General features: G+C 35.7%; 1 protein-coding gene across 8 annotated transcripts in view; it reads left to right on the top strand.

Moving 5' to 3' along the window:
* DGKB (diacylglycerol kinase beta) overlaps window positions 1-14,594 on the top strand; it is a 377,398-nt gene that overhangs the window by 187,014 nt on the left and 175,790 nt on the right. For all 8 annotated transcript variants that reach the window (XM_058024167.1, XM_058024175.1, XM_058024191.1 and 5 more), the window contains one exon: window positions 282-442. In XM_058024167.1, coding sequence (XP_057880150.1) covers window positions 282-442 — 161 coding nt within the window. The remainder of the gene's footprint in view (window positions 1-281; window positions 443-14,594) is intronic.

The following is a 14,594-nucleotide window of genomic DNA, read 5'->3' as shown; positions in this document are numbered from 1 at the left end:
TAATGACAAGTGCTGGAAAATTGTCAACATTTTAAGCAGAATCCTGCTTTTAAGGTTTTATAGGCATTGCTTTCATTTTTCCAGTCACAGTCATAGAATATTGTGAGGTGGAAGAGATCTTTAAAGGTTAGTTAACTAGTCCAGCCCTCCCTGCAATGAGCAGGGGCATCTTCAATTACATCAGGTTGCTCAGAGTACTGTTCAATCATCTAGAAAGAGAAAAAAAAAAGTAATGAAACTTTATTATGCTTGATTAAATAACTGGGTTTATGTTTTGCTAGGGTATGAAGGTGAGAATTTGATGAAGATCTTAAAAGACATTGAGAACAGCTCAGAGATTTTACTGGACAGGTGGAAATTCGAAGTAATACCCAATGATAAAGATGAGAAGGGAGACCCAGTGCCTTACAACATCATCAATAACTACTTTTCTATTGGCGTGGTAAGACTTATGTTTATCCTTAAGTGATTTTCTTTTTCTGTTTTGAATAAATATTTGCATTACATGCCTTCAAATGAAGAACTGTTGGCTAGAGATCATTTATAATCTTGTTGTTTTGCTAGTGAAATGAATACATTGATGACTGACAGCAATTTGCATAAATTTACTTGCTCACATTCAAACCTGAATTATTTTTCAGGACCTTCTACCTTCCCATTTATAAAGAAGATATTTGTGTTGTTCGTAATGGTTTATGAGCTGCTATAATACTAAATTTATATTGTCAGTTTGAAGGTTCTATAAAAATATAAAGGAAAAACAAATCACTTAATAAGAACTCTTAAGTAATATTTTCCATTAGCATTTACATAGTCAAGTAACTGTTTAAAGGAACTGTTGCATTCTTTATTTCTTCAGGGCTGTTTTAAATAAGAAAACAATAATACAAAAAAGAAAGCCTCTTCTTGGTATCTTCTTGGTTCTGCCTTGTAGGGAAGTGAAGTTCACTTCAAATTCACAGTTTGAATGAATTAGAAGGAAAAGGATTTTAAGCAGCTCTTCATGTCTGAGGAACGGCATCTCTGATTGTGTTTCTCTGTGGTTTTCTATGTAGTATCTACGCTTCTTAATGTTAGCAGAATTTCTTTATTCATATTTGATTTGTGATTTGTAGTGAATTTCTGATGCTATTCTGAAGAGTCATTACTTCATACCTCATTTGGGGTTTTCCTGGGTGATTCTTCCTGCCTACATGCTGAAACCTACACTTGATTGAATTACGCTCTCTTTTAATTTTTACTGTTTTTCAACGCACCGTGAAAACTAATGGTGACCTACAACATATTGCACATTGCCTCATAGATTCTTGCCAAATAATAAGCACAGTCTCTAATTCAACATGAATGGAACTTGCTGTATGAACTTTTTAATGGTATGGCAGAAATTGTGCTTAATAACAAACAATCTAAATGCATGTATAGAAAGGACTGGAGAGTAAAACTAAATAAAACTGTGCTTGACATGGAACTCTTGATGTTTTAGAGCCATAATTCAGGTTGGAAAGGATTGCAGGAAGTCATTAGTTCTAAATAGGGTCAGCTGTGAGAGCAGATCATATTGCTCAGGGCATTATCCATTTAGATTTTAAAAGCCCCCAAGGATGGCACAGCCTCTTTGGGCAACCTGTTGTGGTACTTGACTGTCCTGATGATGAAAATGGTTTGAGTTTTTTTGGTTTTTTTCCCCTACATCCTGTCTGATCTCTCATTTCAACATAAATTATCTGTCTCTCATCCTCCTGTCATATGTGCCACTGTGAAGAGTCTGTCTTTGTCCTCTTGATACCTCCTCATAGGTAGTTGTAGTCTGCTATTAGACCTTTCTGGAGGTGCCCTCTTACCTGTTAATCACCTTATCTAGTCAGTCTTTTTTTTTTTTAAATCTCTCCAGCAATCAAGACCATAATATCCCAAGCTAGATACAAGAATGCTGGGGTAGCTAGTGTTCAAAACTTTGCTGAAGTTGAGCATAACATCCCTTGCTGTCTCCTTATCTACAAATCTAGTTGTTTTATCATAGGTACCAGTCTGAAAGCAATTTACCTCTTGGAAGGAAAATGATACACTAAGTTGAAAGGAATGCTGGAGACAGTAGCATGTGTACGTGAAAGGTTTGATTAGTATGTTCAAGCCAAAAACCCCGTTTTTCCTGTGGCAATCTCAAAGCTCTGATATGTACATAAGTACTGTGCTATGTCCAAGTACAGAGAAAAAGGTAAGAAACAGAAATGTATGTGTAACCAGCTGTGAATGAGTGTGGGTAATGTTCAACGTGATGGAAACATAAAGCACGGAAGGACCATAAAAAGCGGACGCCAAACCATGTGTCAGTTTCAAAGCAGGAGCTAGAAAACATCTAAGAGCAATGTAGAATGAGATAAAGATTTTTCAATTGCTCACATCCATCATTCTGTCAGGATGGCAAGATACCAGAAGAGAAGTTCCATCTGCTTCCTAATAATACTGGAGTCACTGATACAAGCTAAATATCCAAGAAAAACGTGCATTATAGTCAAATCATATTTGCTCTAAAAAACAAAGATACCATCACCCCAAGAAAAACCAAACCAAAAAACTCTCTTCAAGAATATAGTAGGGTGATCTGAAAATGAAAGCTTGGCTTGGAAAGTCGCAGCTTTGGGGAGCTGGACAAACGTAGCTGGTAGTGTTACAGGACAAATGAGGAGGCATGACAGAGATGGGAAACATCAGGCCAACTGTCCAACAGTGGAAAGTTCACTTACTGATGTACTTTAGAGAAAATAAAAGTTATTTTCCCCATAATCTACCCAACCAGCTTTAATAGTCGTACATTTATGCACTAGGTTGATATCCCAGTGACCATCAGAGACAGAGTTCAGTAATGTCAGTATGGTTTTGTTATCACAGACTGTATTCTTGGGCTTGCAATGCATTTCTGCAGTTGCTGCAGTACTGGAATTTCAGTCTTGTCACTTCATTTTGCCAACTTGTTGTTCCTATAATCAGAGGGAGTGTGTGTGTTTGTGTGGTTTGTGTGTTGACAGAGTATTTCATTGGACATATTATTTGTCATGGTTAACATTTTCCTATGGATAAAACAGTTTAACTTTTGCTGCTTTCTTCAAGCACGCAGCTGCATACCATTAATGGTGGCTCAACAGGTATATGTGGACAGGTGCTTCAGATAAACCTATGTTTGTAACACACCTGGTTTCTTTTACCCTAGCTATTTTTTTTTAATCTGTATCTCAAGCCTGTAAAAAAAACAAAAAAAACCCCAAAATGCCAACACTTCCCTAATCTAATGCTGTCTTAGAACAGGGAAGTATTTTCACAAAATCAGTAATAATTCTTCAGTTCAATGCTTGAAAATACCTCCTCCAAAATAGCCTCAAAATAACACCCAAGCAAACAAAATTATCCTCAAACTGAATAGCCATATACTCATGACTCTATGCATTACTCAAAGAACAAGAGGAAAAAAGTGGATAATGATACCCTAAAAAGTAAATCCTATCTTTGCAGACAATTTTTCTGAAGTCTACTCTCAGATTGTGCCTAGATTGAGCCATTTTCTTCAGTGATGCAGTCATAGTAAAGCATAAATGCACATTGTTAATTATAAAATGGATGGGCCTATATTCTATTCACAATAAATATACTCAATTGAAGGACACACAAAACAAGATAAACATGGAAGATGGTGAAATAATCATGTGCTGATTGAGACCTGGGCAGCAACCATGGAAGATGAGTGACCAACAGACAATGGGGCAAACTCTCACATAAAATCAAAAGAGGAAAGCAACGTGAGAACATTGTTACTGAGAAGGACTTCCATGTGTGCTGTTAGGAAACTCCATAATGGCATGGCCAGGAACTTTACATAGTGCTAAGGTATGAAGAAAGAGTTCTTTTAAACTTGGGGATAAGTAGCTTAGTTGTCAAGCAATGCTGTATTGTTGATACTAGTCACTGAAAAGGGAGTGACTGTCAAGGCTGTTTATCTTTTATTGGGAAGTTGGTGAAGAATGTCAAATATGTAGGGAAGCTATATTGCTTATTTTTAGTGCTTCTCAAATGATAGTCTCAAAGTGAGACAAAATAGGTGTTTTGATAAGGGAAGAAATGCATCATTAAATGTTCCATTTTGATTAAACATTAGAAACCTTGGCTTCCACTAAATGCTTAGTTGAAAGGAGCACGTGGAAGGGGGAAGAAAACATCTTACATACTTAGGGGTAGGAATGTGTGAGAGAGCACAATATCTTTCCTTTCTGTGCTTTCTCTTCCAGGTGGGTATTCAAGAGACATGAAATCATGCAAAATCTATGGTGAAGTTCTTTTAAAAAACATCTCATTGCTATTTGATATCTCACAATAAATAATTCTTATTCTTAAAGATAGATGAGTTTTTCAGAAGCTCCTTCTTGATTGGAGCAAATAGCTGTAGGCCAAACTAAAGGGATAATCGTAGTCGCCTGAGAACCTGGACTCTGGATTTTTACATTTTTATGTAAACTACTTGAAAATATTAATTAAAAACAATTATTGGATTCAGACAATGGCTTATCTCAAAAAAGGTAACAATTTTTAAACTAAACAACTCATCTATTTCCCATTGACTTTCCTGTTAGTTACTAATAGCTCTTTTTATTGTTTTCCATTTTGTGGGTAATAATGCTGAAAGAAGTTATGAATAGATGTTAGGATGTGAGTCCTAAAGTAGGTTTTCCAAAAGCAAGCATAATTTTGAATTTACTGTTCTGCCACTGAATTAGCTTAGAGTTTAGACTTTATGGAGCCATAATTAGGTCAACATGAATCAGTACTGAGGATCTTTAACCGTAAACATTTCCTTTCTGTTTTCTTTCTTTTTTTTACTGTTTGAATAAATCACAAATTTATCTGATGTTAATAGGAGATAAAATGTTATCAGTGCTGTTTAACTATCACTTGAATTTTTGTAATTACATAGTGTATTGCAGAGCATATGCTGCTAAGCCCATTGCAGCTCTGTAGGTAGACTGTTGGAGCATCATAAACTGAACTTGAAAACATCTGCATTGTCTTTTAGTACAAGTTTGTATATAAAGAAATATTACTGAGCTAGACTTTAAGGAAAATTAAACTAGATAAATTGTGGCACAGTGCAGCCTTCCCTATGTTAAAACAGTGAATACTGTTCTAAAATGAAAGCAGTTCTCACTGTTGTTTGGGTAAAATTCAAGGTGTAAGAATAAACCAAATGATATGGTACTTACTGGTATTTATAGAAGACAGAAAAGGTTATACTAGCAAAAAGGATTATATTAGCAATCATGTATCCTTGTGTTCAACTTCAAGTGTTCTGTATGAATTACTGATTAGGTAACTCTGATATTCATCTCTACTTTCTTCCTCTTGGGCCAGATTCCATTAAAATTTTTGAACTTTTGTTTTTGACCAAGTTGTAGGTATGTTACATATGTAAAGAACATAGATATTGTCTCTGTTCACACTGAAGTGATTGCCTGGTGTTCTGGCTAGGAGGACTGCAAGGGTTGCTGCCCTTTAGGAAACCAGCAGTCCCTTAGAGCCTTATATTCTTTGTAGATCCAGAATTGCTTCTCCCTTATCTCCACTGATCACCTGAGTACATGCTTTAGGGTAAGCCTACTTAGGACCTTTGCTGTTGGTGCTCTTTTATCTACATACGCTAAAAAGTCGTTTTCAGCAGAAACAAGTTCCTTAGGAAGCTTAAAGCTACAGCTGATCTTATTCAGATTATTTCATTTGCACGAGGTATTTAGGATATGGAAAACATCTGATCTGTCTACTTACTGACACAGGATTTAAATAAGAAACTTCCAGCTTCCCTTCAGCTGAAATTTTGACTACGTGTGCAAACACATACACAAGAACATATTGGAGGGAAAAAAATGCTCTAGGACAGCAATTAAGACAGTAACCTGGAAGAGAACTGGTATATCCAGATTCCTGTTCCATCTGTTGTTTTTGTCCATTTGATTAACTTGTACATGGAAATTCAGAAACTTAAATTACTCTTTTCTAAAATCAATAGGTAAATTTTTTTATGGCTAAAAGAGAACTTAGGGAAGTAGAACACCTCAGTCTTTCATTCAGTCTTTACAACATGTGGTAATTGATTTCATTGCAATATGGTGATATTCTCACTTGGATGATCTACAGCAAAAATATTTTTTGCAAGTGTTTTAAGGCAGTAACGATAGTTGAATGTGCCTGGAAATGTTCTGTAAGTTCTTTGAGAAACAAGGCAGTATTATATGCTGGATTAGTAAAAAAATACAAATTATCACATAGAGGGGAAATTTCATTAATACTAGTAAGTAATACTCCGATCAAGATGTGTTCTCTGAGGAATTATTTTCATGAGGTAGTAAAGGTCTATGACAAAGACAAGTGGACTTTTATGACACCTAGTATGTTACTATCCAAATGCACTATCAAATAGATATTTGGGGGCTCATGATTTAATATTCTTCAACCTTAACCAGTCACTAAGAGCCTCTAATTCTGCCAGTAGGGAAAAATATGACTTCTTAATTCTCATAATCATAAATTTGAGCTTATTATGAGTCTGCTTCCCCATCACTACAGTCTAAGTCATCAACCTACACTTCCATTATACCTTCTTTTTTTTGTTTTTGCAAGACTGGGGAAAAAAAGTAAGAAATATCTTACATAGAAGTCGTATTTTTTGTTTTCTCAAGAAAGGACATTCATTAGCATCAACAGAAACGTTGACTACCAGAATTTTAAGTCTCAAATATCAGAGTCTTAGGGACCTCTAACTGACCAGGGGATCACATAATCTTTTTTTTTTTTTAATATTATTTTGTTATCTATGTTATTTTATGGTATATTTATTATTACAAAAAAGTGTTTATTATTGTATATAATATTTACTGCTGTGAATGAATTTAAGTTTTATGTTGGCCCCATATTTTGAAATTTTAAAGCTTCTTAGCATTTTGCTATTCATGGTGGTAAATAGGAATTTATTTTCTGCATAGGAAAATATCCTGAGGACATTTGCTGATTCAATGCAGAATTTAAGTGCATGCACATCTTAACACTGATGCAATGTGACATTTAAGTATGTGTTTAAACTTTCCTGATCTAATGAAGCAGTTAAATACTTGGGTAATTTTTTAAGCATTTTTTGCATTTTCACTAATATGACTGGACAAATGCATATGTTGAATTCTGGGCATTTGGTGTAAACTGATTAATTATTCAAGTGGGATTTTTAGGTATACATAACTAAAAATGATGTTTAGTGGTTTGCTGAACTAATATGAACATAAACACATGCCTAAGTGATTTTGTGAATCCTAATCATCACTTTGAATGTGCTAATGGAATGCTGTGATATATTGCATTATTTCTGTGCCAAGGAGGGAAAGAACACTTCGTTGTAAACAGTATTACTGCTTTGTAATCCAAAACACTTTTTTTCCTGCAAAAAGGGTTAAGAAAATGAACAATTCATCCATGTGTGAATTCAAATGTAATATTACAAGATCCATATTGATACTGGGCTTCTCATAGTCGCAGTCATGTAGCCAAATCTATAAAAATACTTGCTGTATCTGTGGGGAGAACTCTGTTCTTATTCCGAAGGAGCATGTTCAGAACACTTTAATCCCAGATTTGAAATACTGCTGTATTGGAATCATTGATAGTTCAGTCTATTATGTTGTTTAATTTCCTCACATTGCTAATTTTTGCAAATTATTTATTCTTACAGGTTTTGCTACTTGCATGTTTGAACCTTCTTTACTCTTTTCAGCTTTATTGCTGAAATATTGAAATTCTTCTGCAGAAATTGTTGGATATAATGTATGGCAAATATGATGATGAAGGGTTTTTTGTTGCAGGCGGTTGGTTTTTGCATATGACAGCCTATACTGCATGCCATGGAAAGCTGGCTCTGTAGAATAATTAAAAAATAAGAAGCTATAGGAGGCTCTTTGCAGGTTTCCTCTCAGTAATGTGCTGCAGCATTTCCCTGGACATGGAGAATGTGAATTACATAACTGAGATACACTTAGTCTTAAGTTTATCTTAGTCTTAAGTCTTACTGCAACATTGCTGGTAGTGTTTCCTGTTAAGTAGTTTCTTCCTGCCAGGATGGATCTGGATTTTACCTTCTAAATCCCTGCCATCATATTATTCTACCATTTATAATGTATATTGGGGCACCCTAGCTGAGGGTTGAACTGCACTGCACGGGATATGGGAAGTACTTCTGTGCAGAGAACTAAAGTTTTGTAGCTTACTCTACTGTGTTATAAGTCTTACTACTACAAAAGAAGAATGATTGCCTGAGGTACAGTTTCTTTTATTTCTTATAAGTGTAAAGAGATTCAAATAATTGAAATTGTTCTTCCTATTTGATTGGTCATTTATTTATTTTTATTTTAATGCTAAAGTGTAATTTTATGCCAGCAAATGCTGTAACTTTCTGAAAATATTTACATATATCAGATAAGTTTATTTAGACTTGTGTGTGTGATTCCTGTTACAGTGCTGTAAGAATACCTAGGTTTGTGCTGAATTCACTGTGGATTTTGTCAGGTTCAGTGAAAATACAGTTCTGTGGGCTATATTTAAAATAGCAAGTAATTTTGCTCAGTAGGAGTGTAGCAATTGATGCTGAGTCCCTTCTGTCTGCAAAACACGTAGTTTGGGAATCTTAATTCAAACTGGATATGGTCTGTTCCCCTGCTATGAACTGTCCTAAACATGGTTGTCCTAAAGTGACCTAAATGACTGGTCATTGGTTTAGCTGCTGTGTCCTCATAATATGGGAGGACCATGCTGGCCACATTAAATGTGTTATCTTACAAAGATATCTGGCTGACATGCACCATTCTTTGCTTCAGAGAGAATCACAGGAAGTAGCAATGTTTTGCTAGTAAATGTAATTACTTCTCTACAGTTTCCCAGTGAACCTGGAAGAGTCAAACAGGTATACAGTGTGTCTAACTTTGACTTATCATCCTCCCCTTCTAGTTTCCCATGTAGATTGTTTTTTCTTCTGTCATTTTAGGTATTTGAGATTCATTTAACTTTTCATGATGTGGTGAGAACTAGGCTGAAAACTTTGAACTAAGAAAGGGTTTCTTGTTTTAGATTTATGAGTATCTCATGCACTTGCTAGTACTTACCACCCATTCCTGTCAGCAAATTATTCTTCTGGCATGGAATCAAAGGCCTAAAAAGTGACTTGTTTCCTTAGTCAGTAAAACCTTTGAGAAAAATCATAGGGAGAGTCTTTGGCAGTTGCCTATATCCCTATATCCTTCTCTTTAATATATGGGATTTGTAAAATAGAACAATTTCTAGAACTGAGATGTTAAATTTCATCTGTCAAATTTGTGAAAGCTAGCTATTAAGTAAAATGCAATGAGGCATAACCTTACTAAGATACTACAAGAGATATTTTTTGGGAAGAAATGCAGTAAAATGAAACTTACATTCCTCTGGTGTTCTGTCATTGCGTACCCTAGCTAGTGGAGATTTTGAGTCTCATTCACGGATTTTGCTGGGGATTTTTTGTTGCTTTTTTGTTTTGGGAGCGTGATGCATTTGTTTTCATAAAGGAAGGGTCTACAGAGCAGCCTCATCAACAGCTGTGGTTACAAGTGACAGTTATAAATGAGAGTATATACCTAAAGACATAATTAATCTGCAGTGAGCTTGGAACAGTTCCTTAGCTAAATGCAACTAAATCAGCTACACAGTGTGTAATTAACTTATAACTGTATTAGTGCTACTAAAATATTATTCATTATGTATGTAAGTTATTATTTTCTCCATATGAAATTTGTAATATACTAAGTAATGATTAAGAATTCATTATAGTATTTTGTTCATATTATCATAATATAATTGTGATGTATGTTCATCTTATTAATGCTGTTATTCCTACTTGTTCTTAAAAGAAATGTCAAGGAAAATGTCAGGAAAATATGATGTGGGATTTTTTTCACACACACTAAGAAGCATCTATTCAAATGACATTGAAATTTTAGTTCTTGTCAAGATTTTGTAATTCTGCTTGTTAGTGATGACAGGAGTGTATCAAGGAAAGGTAGAAGCCAACAAGACTTAATGTTGAAGTCAGGAGTAAGGTGAATAAACTTTAAATTTGGTCATAAGACTAATTCATAGCTTAAAGTAGGAAGAAGATCTGAGGAAATGGCTTGAATTTAAAAGGCAACGATTTTTAAGACGTGATGCTAGCTGATGGAACTAAGTTGAATCTGGGAAAGGTTTATGAGATATGCAATCTGTACAGAACATAAGGTGGGCTGTGTGTACCCTGATATCTTCACCTGGCTAAGATGCAAGACATATGTCTCTGTGTACACAGGTAGAACCATGTGAAAAATAGCTCAGATTTAAATTGTAATCATTCTGTTTTCATGTGAGAGTTAATCCTGATAGATGTAAACAAGTTTATGTAAATTAGTTGCTTTACCAACTTCTCCTTGACAACATCATTTACCTCTTTGCCATGCCATTAAAGATCCTGTCCCAGAACTTTACTTTCACAGGTCTGCCAGATCCCTACAGAGTCTTTTCAGACTGTATGTGTGTAGCTGAGAGGGACCAAAGAAATCATAATCATGCTGACTCAAGTGGCCATTGAGGATGTGAAGTACTTTTATTTCTGAGAACACAGTATAAAACCCAATCTATTACAGGTAACCAAGAGGGAGGTCCAATTTATAAGCATTTTAGATCAAGTTAAATTTATAGGTATTTAATTATATATATTTAAGAAATAAATTCTTAATAATTGCTTAGAATTACTTATTGATTAGGAAATTAGGAGTGTGATTGGCCATTGGAAGTTTTTTCTCTCTGTCTCATAATCCTGATTGACTTAGTTTAAAAGAACAGTTCACCTGTTGATTAGATGCAAAATTGCTGTTTGCACTAGAAATCCATCAGAGATACTGATCCTTTGGGTGCATAATGAATAGGATATGTTGCTATTTTGTGTGTTATTTTTATGTAGTCATAACTGCTGTGTTCTTGGTGCTATGAGTTAGAAAGATCAGTAAGAAAGGCATTTTGGACACTGACAGAGGGATAAAGAGAACAAGTCAACTACAGAAATCTTTGATTTACCGTGGGCACTTCTGCAGATTTAAAGGAGGAATTTGATGTGTGAATTGGATGTTAAATAGGCACAGGGAATTGTTACTTTGTCATCCACCATACAATCATATGTATAGTATATAACTGCAGTCAGTCTTGAGGCCAGATAGAGATTCTTTTTTAAGATACTCAACAAATGCTGTTTAGGAAGCAGTTTATGGTTTGGGGAGACGTGCATATATACATATGTATATGAGAAGACCTCATGCCCCAAAATATGTTAAAATAGCAATAGTGTATCATAAATTTAAATTATATGCACTATTGAATTTATGATATAGGTTATCCAGGGAGGAAATATATGAAAATCTCAGAGACCTTGTCATTTAGCATTATTTACATATCTAGAGAGTTGGTAGCTTAATTGATATTCCTGTGGTACAAAAATATTCTTTATATCTCCAGATCTGCATGTTTTCTACATTTTGATGGCAAAATCCCAAAAGAAACATGATTTAACTAAACTGAAGGTGGGTGGATTTAGCCAAGAAACACTTAGTCTTGTGTTACCATCTGAACCAGGTGGAACTAGAAGCAAATTGCTGAATATAAGTTATTCCATGTCCTTACTGGAACAATTTGTACTAAAGAGCCTCTACAGACACAGCACAAAAGGAACTCTCTATTCACTATTTGTGATTTTACAGTTTCTTCCCTTAAACTGAAACTCTGAGGGTGTAACATAGCATATTCTTTATTTCTGTGACGATCCCAAGACTACTTAAGCTTATAAAATGCCAAAAATGGGTCAAAATTGTTGCTCTTATGCTGTCATTTTAAGTTACTGGTGATGTCACCAAGGCTGAATGGACTGATGTGACGCTCAGGAGCAAGAGCTTTCCAGAGCATCCTGCCAAGCAGTCTCACCAGGCAGTGATTCCCCGCCAGGTCCCTGGACACCACACTGTGCTGTGGTACAGCGTGCACCCCCTTGCAGCTGCACGTTACTGCAGCACCCCCGTGCCACATGCACACTCTCCAATAACTGTGTCTAGTAGGCAGAGCACCTTTCCAGGGCAGCTTGTGGTACCATCCAGGTAATGAGGTTTCTGTGTGGAGGGCTGCCCTTGGCATTGCACTTAGTACTGCTGCAGTGGAAAGACTCTTCATGCAGCCGTTGCAGTCCCTACACGGACAAAGGAAGGGCTCCTCAGCTGCTGGATTGTCTTGGGTGTTCACATATACTCTCCTCACTTTTCTGCCCTGGCTTTTCATGTTTCCCTTTTCACTGTGCTCTGTAACTCATGATGTTATATTTTATACTTCATGTTGCACCAGGGTAGGTTTAGATCAGATATTAGGAAAAATTTCTTCACTGTGTTAAGTGAGCAATAGGCAGGCATTGGAACAGGCTGCCCAGGGAAATGGTGGAATCACCATGCCTGGAAGTGGTAAAAAATGTGTGTTTGTGACACTTTCAGGGATGTGATTTAGGAGTGAATATGGCAGTGGATTGGACTTTATGATCTCAGAGGTCTTTTCCCTCTTAGGTGATTCTGTGGTATGAAAGAAGCATCAAAATTGGCACCAGTCACTTCAGAGCTGCTCATGGTATTAGCCATTCACAGTTTCTGTCTAGAGCTGTTATCTTAAACATTCTTTGCCACATTTATCCCATATTTTAAAAATAATTAATCTGTATTGCATGGTATTGCATTGCTTCTTTCTTAGAATTATTCTTGCATTCAGGTAATCCAGAATGTTAAAGAAAATAAATGGGACAAGCCTTAATATTATCTGGAGAAGCAGATGTAAATTGGGATTTTCTGGACTTTTATGCAGCTAAGTACTTAGGAATAGCAAGATGCACAGAATATATGGATCCAGCCCTGCCAATCTTGGCCAAATGGAGAAAAAAAAGCCCCAAATTATGTAAAGCAGGTAGTCTGGGCATGCAATTCTGATGCATAGAGGGCTTGTCCAAATTACTGCAGCATTTTGATTCCCACAGAGAGTGGCAGGGAAAAGATCTGCCGCCTTGCATTTGTAAAATCCCATCGTTGGTGAGTAAAAGAATTTCTCTTGCCATTCTTCCCCTTTGAGGAAACTCCATGTCAAAGGGGGTGATGTCAGCTGTTCACTGATGTGTCTCCTTGTTTGAAAATATTGTCTAACCCAACACACAAAACTGATTTATCACCTACCTGAAATATCCAACCACATTGCCTTCTGCTAAGATTACAAGGAAGGAAGTGTGCTTACTTTTGAAACAGCAGTGGCTGAAGAATCTTAAAGGAGGGGAATAAAAGCATTGTCATAAGCATTGATGCTGAGGTAGAAGTTGGGTAATAATGAAAATGCCTTTTCACTCTGGGTTTCTACTTGCCTCTCTTGATTTCAGTGACAGTTTTGGTATGGTGATGATATTTATTCTGTTCTGCACTGATTATGTTGTGAAACTGAGAGGAATAAAGGCTGTGCCAGTGTCTAGAAAAAAAATGCTGTGTTAAGCCAAAAAGAATCACTGTGGCGGGAGGGTTCTGTGATAGTTCTTCAGGAAGATAAGTATAAGTTAAAATACTGACTGTTTTCTGCTTTCTTAGCAAAATAACTCTGAAAAAATATGAATTAAAAAAATTAAAATGGGAGTCTAATAAGAAAAAAGTAATTTTCTATGATCATTTTTGAACTTATTAATAAGCACAGCCTTAGTTAAATGACATTTCCCTTCTTAGGAGTGTTATTGACATTTTGATATGAGACAGAGAGACCTTTAATGAGATCTCAATCAAAGGTAATATTTATATAATGATACATGAATTCATAAATGCTAGTCAAATAAAAATGCTGTAGCCCATTTTGGCCTTCACCTTATGAAAATCTGTACAGGTCATAAGATGAAAAAGCTCAGTGAATGACGACTAATACTCTCACCTGATTGTCTAATTATTTCTGACTAATTGTGTGAGTTAATGTTTGAAGCTTAATCTTGCAATATAACTTAATTCATCACCCAGAGAAAATGCATGGGAAAAGACTGAAATTTTCTCCCTTGCTTAACATATGATCTCTTTTACATTTGAGTTTATGGTGATTTCTGTTCTCATGTGAAAAAGGTAGCATTTATGTAAACTGTATGTTAGCTGCCAAAGAAATGTGTAGACAAGTAGACAGATCCTTAAAATTCCTGCTTCATACCTTTGTTTTTTTTATTGTTTTACTAGCCAAAATCCCAGTCTACTACATTTTGTTGTAGCTTCAGCGGTTAAAAGCCTATGAAAGAAATCGTTTCCTAAAGTCCATCCAAATTGACCTTGAACACTTCCAGGGATAGGGTGTTCATGGTGCATCCCATAACTTTCTTTGTGTGTTTTAAATTTACACTAAAGCGCAGATAAAATAGTAATGCTGTTCTTGTACTTTTGTGTACTTTTGTTTGTCTTCAAGTAATCTGTTCAGTGGATTGTGCATTA

The sequence above is a fragment of the Melospiza georgiana genome, chromosome 1 (assembly GCF_028018845.1).
Source record: "Melospiza georgiana isolate bMelGeo1 chromosome 1, bMelGeo1.pri, whole genome shotgun sequence".
NCBI lineage: Eukaryota > Metazoa > Chordata > Aves > Passeriformes > Passerellidae > Melospiza > Melospiza georgiana.
The sequence above is the reverse complement of the archived record's forward strand: the minus strand, read 5'-3'. Positions and strand labels throughout refer to the sequence as shown.